The 23,687-nt window shown below is 41.7% G+C and overlaps 1 protein-coding gene across 10 annotated transcripts in view; it reads right to left on the bottom strand.

Annotated features, from left to right (window-relative positions):
• Positions 1 to 23,687, bottom strand: part of mycbp2 (MYC binding protein 2) — a 265,465-nt gene that overhangs the window by 212,435 nt on the left and 29,343 nt on the right. For all 10 annotated transcript variants that reach the window (XM_031805789.1, XM_031805791.1, XM_031805794.1 and 7 more), the window contains exons 3-5: positions 18,714 to 18,926; positions 12,785 to 12,938; positions 10,917 to 11,113 (exon numbers count right to left, since the gene is read on the bottom strand). In XM_031805789.1, the coding sequence (XP_031661649.1) occupies positions 10,917 to 11,113; positions 12,785 to 12,938; positions 18,714 to 18,926 (564 nt within the window). The remainder of the gene's footprint in view (positions 1 to 10,916; positions 11,114 to 12,784; positions 12,939 to 18,713; positions 18,927 to 23,687) is intronic.

The following is a 23,687-nucleotide window of genomic DNA, read 5'->3' as shown; positions in this document are numbered from 1 at the left end:
CTTTCAACCAATCGATTGGTCTGCATTGTTAAACGTGTATTTTTCCATATATTCACACATCCTGTGTTTAATAAATTCAACTAAAGTCAGCAACTAAAGTCAGCAAAAAAAGAAAGTTCCTCAGACATGTGACTAAACAGAAATGGAATAATGTGTCCCTGAACAAACGGGAGGGTCAAAACCAAAAGTAACAGTCAGTATCTGGTGTGGCCACCAGCTGCATTAAGTACTGCAGTGAGTCTCCTTCTCATGGACTGCACCAGATTTGCTGTGAGATGTTACCCCACTCTTCCACCAAGGCCCCTGCAAGTTCCCGGACATTTCTGGGGGGAATGGCCCTAACCCTCACCCTCCAATCCAACAGGTCCCAGACGTGCTCAATGGGATTGAGACCCGGGCTCTTCTCTGGCCATGGCAGAACACTAACATTTCTGTCGTGCAGAAAGTCACGCACAGAACGAGCAGTATGGCTGGTGGCATTGTCATGCTGGAGGGTCATGTCAGGACGAGCCTGCAAGAAGGGTACCACATGAGGGAGGAGGATGTCTTCCCTGTAATACACAGCGTTGAGATTGCCTGCAATGACAACAAGCTCAGTCTGATGATGCTATGACACACCGCCCCAGACCATGACAGACACTCCACCTCCAAATCCATCCCGCTCGAGAGTACAGGCCTCGGTGTAACGCTCATTCCTTCAACGATAAACGTGAATCTGACCATCACCCCTGGTGAGACAAAACCGCGACTAGTCAGTGAAGAGCACTTTTTGCCAGTCCTGTCTGGTCCAACGACGGTGGGTTTGTGCCCATAGGGGGTGATGTCTGGTGAGGACCTGCCTTACAACAGGCCTACAAGCCCTCAGTCCAGCCTCTCTCAGCCTATTGCGGACAGTCTGAGCACTGATGGAGGGATTGTGCATTCCTGCTGTAACTCGGGCAGTTTTTGTTGCCATCCTGTACCTGTCCCGCAGGTATGATGTTCGGATGTACTGATCCTGTGCAGGTGTTGTTACACGTGGTCAGCCACTGCGAGGACGATCAGCTGTTCGTCCTGTCTCCCTGTAGCGCTGTCTTAGGCATCGCACAGTATGGCATTGCAATTTATTGCCCTGGACACATCTGCAGTCCTCATGCCTCGTTGCAGCATGTATAAGGCACGTTCACACAGATGAGCAGGGACCCTGGTTATCCTTGTTTTGGTGTTTTTCAGAGTCAGTAGAAAGGCCTCTAGTGTCCTGAGTTTTCATAAGTGACCTTAATTGCCTACCGTTTGAGCTTTTACAGTCTTAACGACCGTTCCACAAGTGCATGTTCATTCATTGTTTACAGTTCATTGAACAAGCATGAGAAACAATGTTTAAACCCTTTACAATGAAGATCTCAAGTTACTTGGATTTTTACGAATTATCTTTTAAAGATATGGTCCTGAAAAAGGGATTTTTTTTTGTTGCTGAGTTTATATTCACTGAGCTTGTCTATTGCTTTAAGCACACAGTTTGATTAAATAATTAAGACGCACAAATGACGAGAGGGACTCCGAACAGAAATTAATTTGATTGTGCTGGGCCAGACTCAGACTTTGTGTCGCTCTCTCCTCCCTGCTGCAGCAACCACCACAGATCAAAGTGTTTATTCCTCTGTCCGTGCTGCTGAAGCTACAACATAATTACAGCCATTTCACTTTTTCCCCCTTATTTTACCAGGTAAGTTGACTGTGGACACATTCTCATTAACAGCAACGACCTGGGGAATAGTTACATGGGAGAAAAGGGTGGATGAACGATCCAATTGTAAGCTGGGGATGATTTGGTGACCGTGATGGTATGAGGGACAGATTTTGTAATTTAGCCAGGACACCGGGATTTTATTTTTATTTTACCTTTATTTAACCAGGTAGGTAAGTTGAGAACAAGTTCTCATTTACAATTGCGACCTGGCCAAGATAAAGCAAAGCAGTTCGACACATACAATGACACAGAGTTACACATGGAGTAAAACAAACATAGTCAATAATACAGTATAAACAAGTCTATTTACGATGTGAGCAAATGAGGCGAGATAAGGGAGGTAAAGGCAAAAAAAGGCCATGGTGGCAAAGTAAATACAATATAGCAAGTAAAACACTGGAATGGTAAATTTGCAGTGGAAGAATGTACAAAGTAGAAATACAAATAATGGGGTGCAAAGAAGCAGAATAAATAAATAAATAAATAAAATAAATACAGTAGGGAAAGAGGTAGTTTGGGCTAAATTATAGGTGGGCTAGGTACAGGTGCAGTAATCTGTGAGCTGCTCTGACAGTTGGTGCTTAAAGCTAGTGAGGGAGATAAGTGTTTCCAGTTTCAGAGATTTTTGTAGTTCGTTCCGGTCATTGGCAGCAGAGAACTGGAAGGAAAGGCAGACAAAGAAAGAATTGGTTTTGGGGGTGACCAGAGAGATATACCTGCTGGAGCGCGTGCTACAGGTGGGTGATGCTGTGGTCACCAGCGAGCTGAGATAAGGGGGGACTTTACCTAGCAGGGTCTTGTATTCGAGATGATATTTTTCTTATTTTTCTTATTATTTTTCTTATTTTCGAGATGATAGTTTCCGGATTCGACCATATTAATAACCTAAGGCTCGTATTTCTGTATGTTATCATGTTATACCGAAGTCTATGATTTGATAGAGCAGTCTGACTGAGCGATGGTAGGCAACAGCAGGCTCGTAAGCATTCATTCAAACACTTTCGTGCAATTGCCAGCAGCTGTTTATGACTTCAAGCCTATCAAATCTCGAGATTAGGCTGGTGTAACCGATGTGAAATGGCTAGTTAGTTAGGGGTGCGCGCTAAAAGCGTTTCAAACGTCACTCGCTCTGAGACTTGGAGTAGTTGTTCCCCTTGCTCTGCAAGGGCCACAGCTTTTGAGGAGCGATGGGTAACGCTGCTTCGAGGGTGGCTGTTGTCGTTGTGTTCCTGGTTCGAGCCCAGGTAGGAGCGAGGAGAGGGACAGAAGCTATACTGTTACACTGGCAATACTAAAGTGCCTATAAGAACATCCCATAGTCAAAGGTTAATGAAATACAAATGGTATAGAGAGAAATAGTCCTATAATAACTACAACCTAAAACTTCTTACCTGGGAATATTGAAGAATCATGTCAAAAGGAACCACCAGCTTTCATATGTTCTCATGTTCTGAGCAAGGAACTGAAACTTTAGCTTTCTTACATGGCACATATTGCACTTTTACTTTCTTCTCCAACACTTTGTTTTTGCATTATTTAAACCAAATTGAACATGTTTCATTATTTATTTGAAGCTAAATTGATTTTATTGATGTATTATATTAAGTTAAAATAAGTGTTCATTCAGTATTGTTGTAATTGTCATTATTACAGATAAAATAAAAATCCAATAATCGGTATCGAAAAATCATAATCGGTCGACCTCTAGTTTCTATTCCAATAAAAACAAAAATGCATTTTTACAGTAGCCTATGTAGGCCTCAGGGCTCTCTGTATTTTTAAGGGCCAGCCATGCTGCCCTGTACAGAGCCAATAGCGATTTCCCAAGTCCCTTTTTGTGGCACCTGACCACACTACTGAACAGTAGTCTAGGTGCGACAAAACTAGGGCCTGTAGGACCTGCCTTGTTGATAGTGTAATAAGGAATAAGGAAGAGCAGCACTTCATTATGGACAGACTTCTCCCCATCTTAGCTACTGTTGTATCAATATGCATTGACCATGACAGTTTACAATCCAGGGTTACTCCAAGTAGTTCAGTGACCTCAACTTGCTAAATTTCCACATGATTCATTACAAGATGAAGTTGAGGTTTAGGGTTTAGTGAATGAATGGTCCCAAATACAATGCTTTAGTTTTGGAAATTGTATCCAATTGGTAGTTACACTCTTGTCCGTACAGGAGTTGCAGAGGTGGGACTCGTGAGAGCGGAAGAGCAGTGCGTCCTCAGAAACACAACCCAGCCAAGCCGCACTGCTTCTTGACACAATGCCCACTTAACCCGGAAGCCAGCCGCACCAATGTGTTGGAAGAAACACAGTACACCTGGCGACCGTGTCAGTGGTTTGGGATTAGTGGGACTATCATTTGTTTTTCAACAGGACTATGACACAACACACCTCCTGGCTGTGTAAAGGCTATTTGACCAAGAAAGGGAGTGATTGAGTGCTGCATCAGATGACCTTGCCTCCACAATTCCCAACCTCAACCAAATTGAGATGGTTTGGGATGTGTCAGACCGCAGAGTGAAGGAAAAGCGGCCAACAAGTGCTCAGCATGTGTGAGAACTCCTTCAAGACTGTTGGAAAAGCATTCCAGGTGAAGCTGGTTGAGAGAATGCAAACGGTGGCTACTTTGAAGAATCTCAAATATAAAATATATTTGGATTTGTTTAAAACTTTTTGGGGTTACTACATGATTCCATGTGTGTTATTTATTCACCTGGAATGCTTTGGGGCGGCAGGTAGCCTAGTGATTAGAGTGTTGGGCCAGTAACCGAAAGGTTGCTAGGTCGAATCCCCGAGTTGACGAGGTAAAAATTTGTCGTTCTGCCCCTGAACAAGGCAGTGAACCCACTGTTCCTAGGCCGTCATTGTAAATAAGAATTTGTTTTAACTGACTTGCCAAGTTAAATAACATTTCATAGTTTTGATATCTTCACTATTATTCTACAATTTATAAAATAGTCAAAATAAAGACAATCCCTTGAATGTTCTAAAACCTTTGACCGGTGGTGTATCGGGCTCTCCAGGCAGGCTCAAGCAAATACTCAAAAGTATTTTGAAAAAAATAAGTACTATTTAAACACAGCTCTGTGCCCCTGCTAAACATTTAGTCCGGGTAGCTATTGGTTAACTATTTTACTATCTGCATTGACCCTTTTTGAACTAACTCTTTTGACTCATCACATACGCTGTTGTTACGGTTTGTCTATCCTGATGCCTAGTCACTTTATCCCTACTTATATGTACATATTTACCTCAATTACCTCATACCCCTGCATATCATATAAAGCCAAGTTATAATTCCTCATTGTGTATTTATTCCTTATTATTTTTCTATTGTTTCTCTTTTTCTCTCTCTATTGTTAGGAAGGAGCTGCAAGTAAGATGTTAGTTTACGAAACGTGTAAAATGTGAATTGTAGCCGATGTGAAATGGATAGCTAGTTTGAGGTGCACGCTAGTAGCATTCACTTGGCGACTTCATCCCTCAGACCTTGGAAGTAGTCATTTCCCTTCTACGGATTTTATGGAGCGATAGCTAACAATGATTCATGTGTGACGGTTGTTGATGTTTAATTTATTCCTTATTTTACCAGGTGAGTTGAAAGAATACATTCTCATTTACAGCAACGACCTGGGGAAAGATACAAAACATAGTAGAAATACATAGATAACATACATTTTTAAGGAAGCAAAAAAATATAAAACAATGAAGAAAATTCAAAAATGATGCATAGAATCATAAGAAACAAACACATTCTTCCTTGAAAAGGTCCTCACACAGATGTGTTCAGTGTCCCTAGTTCATGCACAGGTTGGGGCAAGGATTGGGATAGAAATAACGCTCTGCCAGGAAGTCTTGTTTAGTGTTGATTGTGCATAGGTGTGGGCAATTAGGGATGTTTGTAGTGGCGATACAGCCCTTTGGTGTTATTATTCTTTTGAAAAACAATTAGCTGGGAAAACTTACCTATTAAGCCCACTTCTATATTTTTTATTTATTTATAATAACTTTACTGTTTAATGTTTCAACCAATTCATCTGCATGTTTTATTCCGAAGTTATTGACAGTGTGTAAGTTCCCACTAGTGGCCAATTTCAAAGCTGCAACAAAACTTGTGTTGAGGCGACCAGCAGATAAAGTCTTTTTAAAAATTTTCTGAACTATCGTCATACTTTATGTAAGATTATGAGAGTCATGTGCTGATATGCACATTATAGCATATTTCATTGCATTAATTACTATTTCTTGCCAGTTTGAAATATGGGTTTTTCATGCTAGCAGCTAGCATGCCACAGTCACACAGTAACATAACTTGGTGAACTAGTTCGAGGCATTCACAGCTTACATTTTTTTATGCACCGTCTTATTTAACTGTTAAATTAACCTTTGTACACTGAGTGTACAAAACATTACGAACACCTGCTCTTTCCATGACAGACTGACCAGGTGAATAAATCTACTTCAATCAGTGTAGAAGGGGAGGAGACAAACTGCTGGGCCTCGATGGAACCCACCTTCAAACTAATGAGCAGTCATTTTGACTGCAACAATCAAACGGTGTAATTAATCAATTTCATATACAGTGGGGAGAACAAGTATTTGATACACTGCCGATTGTGCAGGTTTTCCTACTTACAAACCATGTAGATGTCTAATTTTTATCACAGTTTGGAAGCACATCAGTGCACTGTTGAATTGGAGCCTTTTCCTAGACCATGTTCCTGTGCGCATAATAGCAAGATTAACCAACATATTGGTGTTGAGAACAATGCCGGACGCAGCAGCGGAATGAGGAAATTTGAAAAATGCCTTTGCCTTATTGTCTACGAAAAGTGAGGAGAGAGGAAACCTGAACTTAATTAGGCCTATAATCAATAACCTAACTGTTAAATGTGCATCACTTTTTAAAACATCAATGTATTTTCAAAAATAAGACCGATCCTACTTCTGTTGCCTGTTTGAGTGTTTGTTTAACAGTGCAGTTAGATAGCAATAATTTAAGCTGTCTGCCAATATCAGATATGTCTATGTCCTGGGAAATGTTCTTGTTACCTCATGCAAATTGCCTACATTAGCTCAACGTCCCGCAGGGGACCCACCGATTCTTAAGAAGTTTTAAAAGAGCCATCTAATATTAGACAATTATGTAACTCGATTCAGGAAACTAGGTGTATGTCACAGCAAGTCACAACGTCACAGGAGAGCCATTTGAAAGTAAAACATGTTTTTTTTATCAAAATGCGTTTTTTGGCTGAAATGCCTTCTTGACTATGTGAACTTTCATGTGCCTTAATAACAAACTTGTATCCCATCAGTAAATACAATTGTTGGTTAAGCCACAGAGAAAGCGAGCAACCTTCCCACTAGCCAGGATTGGCTGAGATGAGTGGGCTGGACATGCCGAGAGAGGAGTTCGGATTGGTCTGCCATAGAAGCTCGTCAGTCTGTGTGGATAATTCTGTCGAACTCGGCTTTTAAAAAAAACTTTCTGGAGGATCAAGTTTTGAAATTAGTGGAATTAGAGTATGATAGCTAAAGAGATGGAGAAAACACCTGTCTCCGGATTACGTCTTCAAGCTGAGGGCTACCGTGGCATGACATTCCTGAAAGGGAGACGCGTCCATGCACGATGATGTATATAGGTAAGATAGCTAGTTACCTTTTCTGATATTACACGTTTTCTCATTTTGACAAAGTGGTTTAATTTCAAGCTAAAGTCTACTGTTAGCTAGCTAGCTAACGTTAGCTGGCTGGCTCCCTAGCTGATATAATTTGTTTCCAGAGCCGTTTGCGGTTCTAGTTAGCTAACATTAAACATGGTTGGTTAGCTCCCAGCACTGTTCATTGTTGTTTAACTAGCTAACGTTAGCTGGCTGGCTTGTTAGCTAATGTTGTGACGTGTGAACTTAAACTTTGTTTACCAAGCTAGCTATACGTCTTATGCTAAAGTGTACTGTTAGCTAGCTAGCTAGCTAGCTAATGTTAGCTGGCTGGCTCCCTAGCTGACGTTATTATTAGTTTCCCAGAGCCGTGTGCTGTTCAAGTTAGAGCCTAATGTTAGCTTGCTAACATTGAACATGGTTGGTTAGCTCCTATTGTTGACACTGCTCATTGTTTAACTAGCTAATATGGCCGGTGTCAGTAAACGTCTGCAAAAAAAGCTTAATGAAATTGTTGCCAGCAGAGCTGATTCGGCTGTTTTCATGCTATCCAGACGTAAACAATTCACCGGCCAGAGAGTGTCAAATGGGCTCTTTAAGAGAGAAACAAGATTGGTGGGGCTAATGCTGAATGGGTGTAGACAAAGAAGAGCTCTTCACTAGATAGCATAACATAATAGCTCAGCTAGGTGTGAACAATCCCCCAATTTGTGCCACAGTTTAGACTACCGATAGATGCTGCGGGTCAGTCAGAGTTGAGTCCGATTGTAAAGTGTAGCTTAATGCCAAAAAAGGGCCAACTTGCAATGTTTCCGATGCTTAAGTACTATAAAGTTGTACATTTCTAACTCAATATCAAGCAATGTGTCTTTAACTCTGCATTATAATACAACTTATTTTTAACGAAAGCCAGGAATGAGTAGAGTGATGTTCCTGCTTCTGTTGCCTATTTCAGTGTTTATTTAATATCCTACCGATTCTGTAATAACCAAACCTCATGAAACAGAAAAAGGTCTAATAAAGCAATTTCACAAATCAGTCTGCTTTTAAACTTTGCTATGGGAGTGACTAAATGTATTACAATTAAGGTTGCACATTTTGGGGAATATTCAGAGGTGGAAACTTTCCATGAGAATATGGGAATTAGAGGGGAATATATACAAATGAATACCATTTAAATATAGATGTTTTGTATTGGATATATTTACAATATATGGAGAGTTCACCCTCCCTTGGCATTTTTCCTATTTTGTTGTCTTACGACCTGGAATTAAAATATATTTATTACACAACATGCCTACCACTTTGAAGACACAAAATATTGTTTTATTGTGAAACAAACAAGAAATAAGACAAACTGAAAACTTGAGCATGCTTAACTTTGGTTGTCTTCCTCTCAGGCGTCCATGGCTTCTCCCTGGACGTCAATGTCCACCTTTTGAACATCAGGCTCTGAGGCCTCAGCTTGACTGTCACTTTCCAACCTTGTTGAGGATGGCTCATTGTCAGGCTCAAAAAGACTCAAATTTGCCCAGATAGCCACCATTTTTTCAACCCTTGTATTGGTCGGCCTGTTGTGTGTGCGTTCCCAAACAAGGACTAGTTGTGCTTCGTGGCGGCTGATGTTGGTGGGATTTGGAGGATGATGTAGGCAACGGGAAAGAGCCTCAGATCCAAAGTCCCTTCCACCAGGTGGCTGATGAGATATGTTGGCACGACTGTCATATTGCGTCTCCATCCCAAAGCCCTTGCTTGGAAGTGTACGTTGCTAGACTGCAAAGAACCTTTCCCTCATCCAGGCGAGACACAGCAGTGATGACACCATAGGCTTTGTTGATCTCTGCGCGAGATAGGATGCTCTTGCCAGCATACTTGGGGTTCAACATGTACGCTCTGACGTGTATGGGCTTCAGGCTTCAGAAGTCTTCGCTTTTTGATGCTCCAAAACTGCAGTTTTGAAATACAACAGTGAAGTGGACAGGGCAGTATGGATTTCTTCTCTTACATCTGCAAGCAGAGTCTTTCAGAGTTTCAGGCTGCTTACCAATCTCTCCCAAAATACATGATACAAGAAATTGTTAACAAGTTAGAAAGGATTTAAACACACTTTGCTGTAGGCTACTATTTACTAGTTAACAAAAAAATCATGCATGTCATAAAATATATTCCCCCCATCCAATATTGTAATAAAAACATACCTGAAAGCATGTAGTCCTTGGCTCAGACAGTTTAGTAGTGTGGGCTCAATAGCATCTCATTAGGTTCACTAGGTTCACTGTTATACGATACGTTTTTGATGAATTTAAGCAAAATTCCCAAAATTCCAGTGTAACATCCTATGGAAATTGTCATGAAAAATTCCGGAAATTTACCAAAATGTTTGACCCTTTGCAAACCCTAATTACAATTGAATTTGAATTAACTGAATGATGAGGATGAAGAAGACAATTTAAAACAATGCTCTTCCTCTGTCTAGCGTGCACACTTTTCTACATTGTCAGAAGAAGCTGTAGCTGGACAATGGAAGACAGATAGACACATATACAGTATTTGTTCATAAAATAATTAACTCTTTCAAAATGCAGATGTTTATTTCAACTACATCTCAGTTATATTTCAGTTGCACTTCCCCCCAGCTCCACGACCACGGGTAAAACCTTGCTGAGACGATCAATGTATTTGTTGCGTTGTTGTATCGTCAGTTTCTCAATCCAAAACGGCAGGCAGCATTGGCGGAGAGTCAGATGGAGAAGGATGCGTTGTGTCTGAGATGTGGTGTGGGTGATCTCCGCATGTGTATTTCCCACCGTAAAGCATAGAGTTGGTGGTGTTATGGTGTGGGGGTGCTTTGCTGGTGACACTGTCTGATTTATTTAGAATTCAAGGCACACTTAACCAGCATGGCTACTACAGCATTCTGCAGTGATACGCCATCCCATCTGGTTTGCGCTTTGTGGGACTATCGTTTGTTTTCAACAGGACAATGATCCAACACACCTCCAGGCTGTGAAGGGCTATTTGACCATGAAGGAGAGTAATGGAGTGCTGCATCAGATGACCTGGCCTCCACAATCCCCCGATCTCAACCAAATTGCTATGGTTTGGGATGATGGATTGATTCCATATGGAACGCATGGACCAGTTTGGATGAATGTGTTATTTCATAGTTTTGATGTCTTCACTATTATTATACAATGTAGAAAATAGAAAAAGAAAAGAAAAACCTTTGAAGGAGTAGGCGTTCTAAAACTTTTGACCGGTAGTGTAGGTCGCCTAATCTATCTGGATGAGGGGGCGGGGTCGTACTTCTAGGATGCGTGTGTTGTCTCACCTATATGGGGTGCTATGGGTAGGTATAGTCTATGTCTAACCTGTGTGAGTTGGGTTGTACGTATAGGATGTGTGCTGTGTTAACTTAAATGCATGGAGAGGTATGGGGCAGGTTTAACCTGTGTCTAACCTCAGTGGGGTTGTATAGGAAGTGTGTTGTGTCGTTTAGTGTTGTGCCACGTTGTTTCACCTGGATAGTTTGGCAGGTGTGACTGCCGTTGTTGGTGAGGATGGCGGAGACGGCCTGCAGGGTCTTGCCCGTGTCTCCCCAGGACACCACAAGGCTGAAGAGGCAGGCGCAGGAGAGGGCGGTGAGGGCCTGCCCCGTGGGGTCATTCATCCCTGTGCTGTGCACCGTTGTCTCCAGCAGCAGGTGAAACAAAGACTCTGTAGTGAGGAGACCGAGGGTTAGAAAAAGCTGTGTGTGCATACCTGTGTCTGCAATATGTGTGCATACCTATGTCTGCACAAGTGCGTGCGAGTGGGTGTCTATTTACTAGTAAAACATGGTAAATTCTCCCTCGTTGGAACATTTCCCATGTCCCCATGAGGACAAAGGCTATTTTTTAAGCTTATGGTTTAGGGTTACAATTAGCATAAGGAGTTAGGTTTAGGGGTTGGGTTACGGAGTATGTTTAGGGAAAATAGGAAATTCAGGGCCTCACGAGGAGTGAAAAACCTACCGTAATGATAAGCCATCTAGAGACCTAAGGCCCACTAATAATACAAATACTTCAGAAAAATAACCTGCAGCAATCACTGATCTGGCTTTCAAGTCATTCTATGAAAATGCCACTTCTGTTACTAATGTAACCAGAACCATGCATAATACACATCCACTAATAATGACCAAACTCTAATGTAAAATAAAAGAGAGCCGCACACTCTAGGAGCTCAGATGCAAAAATGTAATACCAACGTTTCGACAGCCAAGCTGTCGTCATCAGGGTATAATCACAAACACTGCGGGATGACTCGTTTATATAGTGTCAAAAGACACAGGTGTCTGTAATCATGGCCAAGAGTGGCCTAATATCATTGGTTAATAATCAAATATTAAAATGTCATACAAAGAACAGCATACAAACAACAAATGGATAGCATACGATCATAGATTAATTTGACTATACAAGTTTACAAACAATTACAATGGCAAAGTCACAATAATGGCTTCAGATGAAAGTCTACGTTGAGACCAAAGGGTGCAAGGGTCTTTAAATTAAAGATCCAGGCAGCCTCTCGTTTTAACAATAAATTATCAAGGTCACCCCCTCACCTAGGGAGGATGACAAGTTCGATGCCAATATAACGCAGAGACGAAATCGAGTGCCCTCTAATGTAACCAGAACCATGCATAATACACATCCACTAATAATGACCAAACTCGTGCAACAGGTGAATAAAGAAAATTAACTCAAACTCTCTCTCAAGCTCACATTCTAGTGAGTTGCCATTTAGTCTTCATATTTCAAGTCTTGGCAACTTGGATCTATTAGCTAGATAACGTAGAATAGTTTAACTTATGAACACACTGTCTATCTCCGCCTGTTTGAAAAAAGAAAAAAGAAGTGTCGAGGCTCATTAGCCGTTCTCAGCTGTTAGAAGTCTTGAACTGGCATTAACAGACGATTGCCATAATTTCCCACCTCTGTTATTACATTCAACAAAGCAAACATTGATATACCGTTATAGAATGTAAAGAAGAAAATCCAAACTGGTCTGTGCGTCAATACCAGTATAGTAAAATACAGTTTTCTACCCAGCCCCAGCATTGGGCTCCCGACTGGCGCAGAGGTCTAAGGCACTGCATCTCAATACTAGAGGCATCACTACAGACACCATGGTACAAATCCAGGCTGTATCACAACCGGCTGTGATTGGGAGTCCCGTAGTGCGGCGCACAATTGGCCAAGCCTTGTCCAGGGTTTGCCTAGGGTAGGCAGTCATTGCAAATAAGAATTTGTTCTTAACCGACTAGCCTAGTAAAAAAAAAGTTAAAAAAAATAAATTTAAAGCATGTGCGTGAGTCTTCCCAAGCATGTGTGCGCTAGTACTCACCCAGTACATCAGGAGGTTCGGTTTGGAAGCCCTCTGGTTGTTGTCCCTGCAGCATGTCCAGCAGGGCCTGTAGGCTGCGCAGGCACAGCGAGGGGTGGGAGAACAGAGTCTCCTTGATCAGCTCAAACACCCCACACAGACCAATGCCAATAATCTAGAGAGAAAACACAAACAATTATCAGATATCTCCTAACCTGCCTAAATAATGACCACCCCGTAGCACTCACATCGGTAGCCATTAAGTGCTTTGAAAGGCTGGTCATGGCTCACAACAGCATCCTCCCGGATACGAAAGACCCACTCCAATTCACATACCGCCCCAACAGATCCACAGACAATGCAATCACTCTATTACACTCCACACTGCCCATTCCCACCTGGACAAAAGGAACACCTATGTCAGAATGCTATTCATTGACTACAGCTCAGCTTTTAACACCATAGTGCCCTCAAAGCTCATCACGAAGCTAAGGAACCTGGGACTAAACTACTCCCTCTGCAACTGGATCCTAGACTTCCTGATGGGCCACCCCCAGGTGGTAAGGGTAGGGAACACATCCACTACGCTGATCCTCAACACGTGGGCCACTCAGGGGTGCATGCTCAGTCCCCTCCTTCACTCCCTGTTCACTCATGACTGCACGGCCAGGAACAAATTAAACACCATCATTAAGTTTGCTGATCACCGACAACGATGAGACAGCCTATAGGGAGGGAGGAAAGAGCACAACCCCCATTCTTATCGACAGGGCTGTAGGGGAGCAGGATGAGTGCTTCAAGTTCCTTGGTGTCCACATCACCAACAAATGAACATGGTGCAAGCACACCAAGACAGTCGTTAAGAGGGCACGACAAAACCTCTTCCCCTCAGGAGACTGAAAATATTTTTCATGGGTCCTCAGATCTTCAAAAGGTTCTACAGCTGCACCATCGAGAGCATCCTGGTTGCATCACTGCCTGGTATGGCAACTGCTCGGGCCACCGACCGCAAGGCACTACAGAGGGTAGTGCGTACGGCCCAGTACCTCAGCTTCCTGCCATCCACGACCTCTATACCAGGCAGTGTCAGAGGAAGGCCCTAAAAATTGACTCCAGCCACCTTAATCATAGACTGTTCTCTCTGCTACCGCACGGCAAGCGGTACCGGAGCGCCAAGTCTAGGTCCAAGAGGCTCCTAAATAACTTGTACCCCCCAAGCCATAAGACTGAATAGCTAATCAAATGGCTACCCAGACTATTTGCATTGCCCCCCCACCTCTGGAACGCTGCTGCTACTCTGTTATTATCTATGCATAGTCACTTTAATAACTCTACCTACATGTATATATTACCTCAATTATAGATGCTTCTGTCTATATAACATAACATGAGCTGGTAAATATGGTAAATATGTGTAGGTATTCCTTTCTAACGCGGCTCTTCTGAAAGATATCACGTAGCAGAAATGCAAAAGAGTTGCTCTCCACTTTCTGGGGGACCGAGTTTTGAAAATAGTGGAATTAGAGTATGATAGCTCAGGAGATGGAGAGAATTCTTAAACTGGATTGAAAATATGCAGTGGGAGAACACACAGAAGGCTGTTGTATAAAACACCTGTCTCCGGATTACATCTTCAAACTGAGGGAAACCTATGAAACCTATGAAACCTCATCCGTGATAGAGGGAGAAACGTCCATCCATGTCTAGCTAGCTACATTTTCAGATATTATACGGTCTAATTTTGTCAGTAAGTCATTTTCATTTCAAGTTGAAGGGTACTGTTATCTAGCTAGCTAACATTAGCTGGCTGGCTCTAACGTTACATGTATGATCTGTGTAGTAATACTAGTCTTATCTCAGAGCAATTTGCATTGCTAGGTATAGCCGAATGTTAGCTAGCTAACATTGAACCTGGTTGGTTAGCTACCTGCAGATTCATGCAGGGTAGTAACATTACGAGTTGGGATTATGGTTTAGCTAACTAGCTACCTACCTATCTACCAGGCTACACAAAAGACTCCACTACGCAAGTAACCATTTCACTACACCTGTATCCTGTGTATGTGACAAATAAACCGATTTTATTTGATATGTGTTTACCAGTGACGGTAATGTGAAGAACGTGACCTGCACCAAAGTCAAATTAGGATATAAACGGGTGTGTTCTTAAATTTAATCTGGAGTGCCAGTGTGCTCACGCTCAGAGCGTTTCACTCTCGGAGCGTTGAAAGCACACACCTGACACTTTGGCCAAGGAGTAGGGTTATTCTGAGCATTCTGACCTCACACCGGCAGTCAAGCACCCAAGATAACGTTGGGTAGCTTGCTAGCTACTCCCAGACACAAATGAGAGAACGCCTCACTGACCATTTTACTCGCACTAGCAGAGCTGGTTAGGCTGTTTTCATGATATCCAGAGCGTTGGTGATGAACTGTGCTGCTGGTAACAATTTCATTAAGCTTTTTTGCCCAGTTACTGACACCGGCCATATTCAACAGGTGTTGAGCGTTCGCAAAGTAATCAGTCATCATTAGTTAGTGCTAAAATTCTCTGATAGAATGCCCTGCTTTTATTTGTCACACTCACAACCGTAAGCCATTTTCTGTAATTGGCTCGCCATTAAATAATGATCTTGTTGAGAGTTTATTTTCCTGTAATGATGAAGACACATTAGCTAAAGTATAGATGTTGTCAGCTATATGATATGGTCATTATTTGAATTGGCTCGTCAGCTAACAAGCTAGAAACAAAAAAGGTTGCTTTTAGTTTGCTAGGTTGACATATACAACATTTCATTTTAAACGGGTGGGTTTATTGGTGTTAACATACACTAGTTATGCTATTTTGGACCATGCTGCTGTCGTCATGCAGACTGTAGTTTTTGTTTAGTGACAATGACGACAATGACAAGTTTGAGGTTGGACGATTAAAGAATGTTCAAGATGTTACTGCGACAACTGTCGATAGACGTAGTATAAACAAGCCTTTACTTTTGAAATCTTTGGTTGTTTAGTGCGGCAGGGTAGCCTAATGGTTAGAGCGTTGCACTAGTAACCGGAAGGTTGCAAGTTCAAACCCCAGAGCTGACAAGGCACAAATCTGTCATTCTGCCCCTGAACAGGCAGTTAAGGTGTGAAGGATGCTGAATGGGTGTAGACAAAGAGCTCTCCAGTAGGTGTACCAAAACATTCAAGGGCCATTTTCTCAAAAGTGAGTCTTTTTTTTATCCATTATTTTACCAGGCGAGTTGACTGAGAACACGTTCTCATTTACAGCAACGACCTGGGGAATAGTTACAGGGGAGAGGGGGGACGAATGAGCCAATCGTTATCAACTTTCTAAGCAGAATTACTTTCCCATTGTTCCTCAACTGTAGTGTATGATATACAATTTTCTAGCTCTGAGTCTATACTTTTAGCCAAGAGTAAAAAAAAAATCAAAAACATTCCAAATGTTGCTACATGAGACCAAATCGAGCCGGTCGGTCACATATGATGTGCAACTAACTTAGGAGCAATGCTCCCTCTAAGCTACCAGCATGCAGGGAGCACTCATGCAGCACCCAGGGACTGCCAGGCAAAATAACTACATCAGCCTTCAAAGTTTTCCCCATTAGTTAACACTATAAACATTACCCTTTACTGTGGGAAATGCAATATTAGCCACTTTCAATGCAACATGAAACAAAAACTATGCAAGGCTTATTAGCATGCAAAACAAACTACTCTAAATATTTTGTTTTAGGCAGAGCGCATCAGAGTAAGATTCTATTGCAGGCACGACTCAGGCCTGTACTCTACACAGACCGGTGCGCCATAATCAGAGCTGTAAGTAGGCCTATATGCAAACAGACCACTGCCATATATTTATGCCGTTCACTTTGAACTACACTGTTTTACAGCACGAGTGGCCGCAATTATTATGCCCTTGTTTTGAGATCAAAGCGAGAGCTGCATGTAGTCAGTAATGTGGGAGTGATTGCATCCTACAAGAGTACCAAACCTGTCCATTTCTAGCCATCTTTGAAAAGTGAGTTAAGAGCTTTTTTTTACATCTTAAAAAGGCAACAGCAGCCATCAATTAGCCATCAATGACAGGCTAATTGCAGTCTGCAAAAGAAGACTGATCTGGCTCCCAGGCTAGCCCATTCCCTGTTGTCTCATGGGCTGCAGCCCAACTCTTAGATTTTTTACACTAATTGCTATTTTAACCAATCATATCAGATCTTTTTCTGAGCAGATCTGGTTGGTTAAAAGAACAACTAGGGGGGAAAAAATCTGAATTGGGCTACCTGTGTAAACACAGCCAACAATGAACAGTGAGCAATTGTACTCATGCATAAACAAACTAATAATGAAAGAAAAGCCAGGTTGAATTTTGTAAAGCTAGTGTGGGAGAGGTGGTAAAATTGTTATCGATCAATAATTAAAAACCTCCTGGCATTGTCAATTGACTCTATAGCCACTCCTATCTGTCATTTCTTTAATCTAAGCCTAGAGGAAAGTCTGTCGTCAGGCCCGGAGGGAAGCCAAAGTCAGTCCGCTACCAAAGAGTGGTAAAGAGGCCTTTACTGGTTCTAACAGCAGACCTATCAGCTTGCTGTCAGCTCTTAGCAAACTGTTGGAAAAAATGGTGTTTGACCAAATGCAATGCTATTTCTCGAAGAAACAGACTTTTAGCATGCTTATAGAGAAGGGCACTCAACATGTACTGCACTGACACAAATGACTGATGATAGTTTGAAAGAAATTGATAATAAGACGACTGTGGGAGTTGTACTGTCAGATTTCAGTGTCAGCTCTGATATTATTGACCATAACTTATTGTTGAGAAAACTTGTGTGTTATGGCTTTTCAACCTCTGCCATATTGTGGATTCAAAGCTACCCATCTAATAGAACGCAAAGGGTTATCTTTAATGGAAGCGTCTCTAATGTCAAACATGTAAAGTGTGGTGTAACGCAGGACAGCTCTCTAGGCACTCTACTCTTTTCTATTTTTACCAATGACCTGCCACTGGCATTAAGCAAAGCATGTGTGTCCATGTATGCTGGTGATACGACCATATACGCATCAGCAACCACAGCTAATGAAGTCACTAAAACCCATAAGAGAGTTGCAGTCTGGTTTGGAATTGGTGGCCAGTAATAAACTGGTCCTGAACATCTCTAAAACTAAGAGCATTGTATTTGGTACAAATCAATGCAAATGAATTACTTAAAATCATACAATGTGATTTTCTGGATTTTTGTTTTAGATTCCGTCTCACAGTTGAAGTGTACCTATGATAAAAATTACAGACCTCTACATGCTTTGTAAGTAGGAAAACCTGCCAAATCAGCAGTGTATCAAATACTTGTTCTCCCCACTGTAGATTCAAGGGTTGTAAAGATGGGGAGATTTGTTTGACACCACACGCCACAAAGCAAGTCCTGCAGGCTCTAGTTTTACCTTATCTTGATTATTGTCTAGTAATATGGTCAATTGTTGCAAAGAAATAACTAGTTAAGCTGCAGCTGGCCCAGAATAGAGTAGCAAGTCTTACTCTTCATTGGGCTAATATTAATGCCAGTCTCTCTTGGATAAGAGTGGAGGAAAGACTGATTGCATCACTTCTTGATTTTATAAGACACATTAATGTGGTAGATATTCAAAATAGTTCGCATAGTCAACTTACACACAGCACTGGCACACACACTTACCCCACCAGACATGCCACCAGGGGTCTATTCCTAGGCCCCAGGTCCAGAACAATTTCAAGAAAACATTATACAGTATTATACAGAGCCATGAGTGCATGGAACTCCCTTATATAGCGCAATTGAACAGCAAACCTGGTATAAAAAAAACACATAAAGCAACATGTCTGTCATATTCTATTTCTACCTTTCCACCAACCCTGTTCCCATCACTCTGCTTTTGAAGTAACATAACAGATGGGATTGGTTACCTTGGGAAGCTTGATGGCAGGCTCACGGAACTCCTCCTCCTCGCTGTCCGAGTCGCCACTCTGCACAGAGCTCCTGGAGGCCAGGGCCAGGGACGCCTCCCGCTGCTGCCATTCCAGCACGCAGTGGCGCACGTTGCAGTACACGTTGAACGCCGATGGGTTGCTATGCAGCTTGATTTCCGGCATGCAGAATACCCCATCAAGGTTCTTTGTCTGTGGAAGAGAGTGTGAAAAATACAGCCATGACTCGCAAATAAACTTACTACGATTTTTTTCTCAGCAGTCACAATGGAGGCGTGCTGGGCAGAATACTGCCCCCTTTGGAGGAATTGCGTGCCCATAGTAAACAGAAAGAAAATCTGTCCAAAATTGCTAATATATGCATATAATAATAATTATTGAATAGAAAACACTCTAACGCTTCTAAAACCGTTCAAATTATGTCTCTATGTAAAGCAGAACTCACAGGGCAGCCATTCTCCCAAACTCTCTCTGTCATCAGGAAATTTGGGCCAACTTTGACGTCATCGCCCCCACCCTTCCCAACCAGCTACGGATCTGGGAACAGTTTCTCTCTCTTCAGCGCGATGTCTCCTTTCAATGTGGCGTTTCATTGTGAAAATCGCGCGCTCCCTCACCCTTTGGCGGGCTAAAACCTTCGGGTCACGCGAAAATACATGTACTCTCATGCGCGCGTCGCGTCTGGAGCTCTCTTTGTTCCAGGATTCACCAAACGATGTCAGTTTGTCTGTTCGAGCTAAGAATTGTTTTGTTCTAAACGTGCATCCTAAAGCTTGATTCTGCACTTAGTTTGACCAGTTTAGTCGACATATAATATGTCATTTTGATGCGCAACCCCTAGAATTTTGGCTGCATTTCAGCAGGAATTTGCCGCGTTTGATAACCCAAAGACAGACTTGAAAGCCAAACGCAGTTTTTGGTAAGTATGACTCCTTCCACGACTTCTGATCGAAGAACATCAAAGGTAAGGGAATATTTATGTGGTAATTTTGTGTTTGTGGACTCCAACATAGCGGAGACATATTGCTAATGACTGAGCGCCGTCTCATATTATTGCCTAGTGAACGAATTCTGTAACGTTAAAAATAAATGTAACACAGCGGTTGCATTAAGAAGCAGTGTATCTTTCTAACTATATGTAGAACATGTATATTTAGTCAAAGTTTATGATGTGTATTGCTTGTTATCTGACGTTATCTAGCGGAGCTATCATCATTTCTCAGGACATTTGAGTAGCATTTTTTGAACATGGTGTCATTTATGGATATAAATAGCATATTATTGAAAAAAACATAAATGTACTGTGTAACATGTCCTATTACTGTCATCTGATGAAGATTTTCAAAAGGTTAGTGAATTATTTTTCTTTTAATCCTGCGTTTGTTGATTGCATCTTTTGTTCAACATGGCTATTCAAATTAGCTGTGTCTTTGGTGGTGGTTTGACATAAATATGTGCTATGTTTTCGCCGTAAAACATTTTAGAAATCTGACTTGCTGGCTAGATGAACAAGGTGTTTATCTTTCATTTGAGCTATTGGACTTGTTAATGTGTGGAGGTTAAATATTTCTAAGAATATTTTTGCATTCTGTGCGCCACTGTTTCAGTTGAGGGGGGGGGGGGGGGTACCCCTTGGGGAATTTGTACCCTTAACACGTTAAGCCATCATCAAAAAAAATACAAATTTGGGGCTTTTTACCTGGAAATGCCCCCATGAGCACTTCAAATGGAGTCAAAAGCTAAGAGTCCATTTTTTTTTTTTTTTATGAAGGCATAACCATTTTCTAACCCCCCCCCAAAAAAATTGTGGTCAAATAGAAGGAAAAGGTGTCTTAGAAAACATCTAGCAGGAAAAGTCTTAAAGGTACTAGGAATACATCAACACAGCAATGTTGAAGTAAAGACCCCTGCCAACTAATATATTTAGTTTTCCAGAACTTATTTGCCTTCTCTAAGTTTAAGAAATAAGGTCTTATAATTATGTTACCAAAAACCCACATCTTTTAAACTCTCTGGTATAAGTGGGATGGTAGCGTCCCACCTCGACAACAGTGAAATTGCAGGGCGCCAAATTCAAAACAGAAATCCCATAATTAAAATTCCTCAAACAAACAAGTATTATACACCATTTTAAAGATAAACCTCTTGTAAATTCAACCACAGTGTCTGATTTCAAAAAGGCTTTATGGAGAAAGCACACCATGTGATTATGTTAGGTCAGCGCCTAGTCACAGAAAACCATACAGCCATTTTCCAGCCAAGGAGAGGTGTCACAAAAGTCAGAAATAGCAATTAAATTAATCACAACCTTTGATGGTCTTCATCAGATTGTACTCACAGGACTTCATGTTACACAATAAATATGTGTTTTGTTCAATAAAGTTCATCTTTATGTCCAAAAACCTCAGTTGAAATTGGTGCGTTATTTACAGTAATCGTTGTCTCAAACAAACATCCGGTGAAAATGCAGAGCCACGTCAAATTACAGTAATACTCATCATAAACATTGATGAAAGATACAAGTGTTTAACATACGATTAAAGAAAACCTTCTCCTTAATGCAACCTCTGTCAGATTTCAAAAAGGCTTTACGGCGAGAGCACACCACGCGACTATGTTAGGTCAGCGCCTAATCACAGAAAACCATACAGCCATTTTCCAACCAAGGAGAGGTGTCACAAAAGTCCGAAATAGCGTTAAAATTAATCACTTACCTTTGATGATCTTCATCTGGTGGCACTCCCAGGTCCCCATGTTAGACAACAAATGTCAGTTTTGTCCAAAGGCACAATGCGCGCTCTCAACATCAAGATGAAAAGTTTTAAAAAGTACAATAAAAGTTAGTAGAAACATGTCAAACGATGTTTAAAATCAAATCAGGTTGTTTTGGCATAAATAATATTTCAAACGGACAAAAGCTTTGTCAATAGAAAAGGAGAAACTGCCTCCCGGGTGGCGCAGTTGTCTAGGGCACTGCATCGCAGCGCTAGCTGTGCCACCAGAGACTCTGGGTTCGCGCCCAGGTTCTGTTGCAGCCGGCCGCGACTGGGAGGTCCGTGGGGCGACGCACAATTGGCCTAGCGTCGTCCGGGTTAGGGAGGGTTTGGCCGGTAGGGATATCCTTGTCTCATCACGCACCAGCGACTCATGTGGCGGGCGGGGCGCAGTGCACGCTAACCAAGGTCGCCAGGTGCACGGTGTTTCCTCCGACACATTGGTGCGCCTGGCTTCCGGGTTGAATGTGCTCTGTGTTAAGAAGCAGTGCGGCTTGGTTGGGTTGGGGAGAAAGGGGGGTAAAGGAAAAAAAAGGAGAAACAAGAAAGGAGCATTCCCGATCATACACAGGACTCATGTCTGGAAATGTCCACTGTCCACTCATTGAAAGTGCTGTATCTCCCTCATTTTCAGAGTAAAAGCATGAAACAATGCCTAAAGACTGGCCACATGTAGAGGAAGCCATAGAGATTGTGAACTGGGTCCTAAGTCTTTGTTTGGTGGATAGGCTTTCAATGGAAAAACAGTCTTTCAAAATAATAGTACTTCCTGGTTGGATTTCAGGTTTTTGCCTGCCATATCAGTTCTGTTATACTCACAGACATTATTTTAACAGTTTTGGAAACTTCAGAGTGTCTTCTATCCAAATCTACTAATTATATGCATATCCTAGCTTCACGCTTTTCATCCAAAATTCCAAATGCTGCCCCCTACCCTAGTGAAGTTAAGATATTTTCTCATTTCTCTCCCTCAAGAGGGAGAAAAATTCAAGTTCACAGAACTAACAACTGAAGGTTGACTTAACAATTCCTGTTTTTAATGATGACAACTTGTTTTATAATTTAAGTGATTAAAACACAACGTTACCAAATCAGTAACCGAATGACTGCAACTGAATTGGCAACAATGGAAATGCATAGTAGTCAAACTACAGTTGAGTCACCTGTTACTGTACTCCCTTGCAATGGCATACTGTTATGTTCAGCTCATAACCGATTTTTCTCATTCTGTCGCATGGTTGTCAAAGCAAGAGTGTTAAAACAGTCTGGACAACCCCTCTCTCCAGTTAATGTCACCACTCCTGGCTCTTTCTGACACCATCCCATGTACATTACAGTACAAGAGATTAGAGTACAGTGCAATTTACTGTACTATAGTTCATCCCCAATGAATTGAAGTTGTTCTGAGGGCAACTCAATATGAGAAAGTTAATGTTTCGTACACTGTGCATCTATATAACTATTATTAGATGATTTATTCAGGGAAAACCCATTGAGACCATGGTCTCATTCCCGAGGGTGCCCTGAACACAACAATCAATACAACATCAAACAAAACAGCAATCAATACAACACACAAAACGTATAAAAAAACGTTAGTCCTCAGCCACTAGGTCCTCAATGAACACCCTAAACTGCACAAGTGGCACCAGAACATCTAATTGTAATGAGATCTGAAAATGTATCCAGCAGTGAGGTGCATTAAAACAAAAGCGGAATGCCGAATTCGGTGGAGACCCGACGAACCTCAAGAGTTAACCAACCCTGTGACTGGGCTTGGTAACTCATGTCTTTATACCTCAACAACAAAGTTAGGTAGGTCAGAAGCTTCTGTACTTCCCCAAAAAGGGAATAGTGACGTGCTCCACATTAGTGGTTCCCAAACTGTGGTGTGTCCCCCCTAGCGTGGGGCACATATGGGTCCACAATTTTTTTTTAAGAAACTTGAAAGTTGTAATAACAGAATGCACAAGGTGCAATTTCAAAATTGGGTAGTGCATCATCAGTTCCTCTTGTCATGTTAGTCATTGCATATAATCAACTAGCCCAGGTCAGCTAAGCTTTTTTTATTTCGGTTTTTTAGCCCATAGATGTTGTCATTTTTTGGTCACTCAAATATCACATGAACATACATTAGACATAGCAAAATGTATAGAGATTTGCAGGAACATTGCTTTAA

Source organism: Oncorhynchus kisutch, linkage group LG26 (assembly GCF_002021735.2).
Source record: "Oncorhynchus kisutch isolate 150728-3 linkage group LG26, Okis_V2, whole genome shotgun sequence".
NCBI classification, from domain to species: Eukaryota; Metazoa; Chordata; class Actinopteri; order Salmoniformes; family Salmonidae; genus Oncorhynchus; species Oncorhynchus kisutch.
Note: the sequence above shows the minus strand (reverse complement) of the source record. Positions and strands in the feature narration are given on the sequence as shown.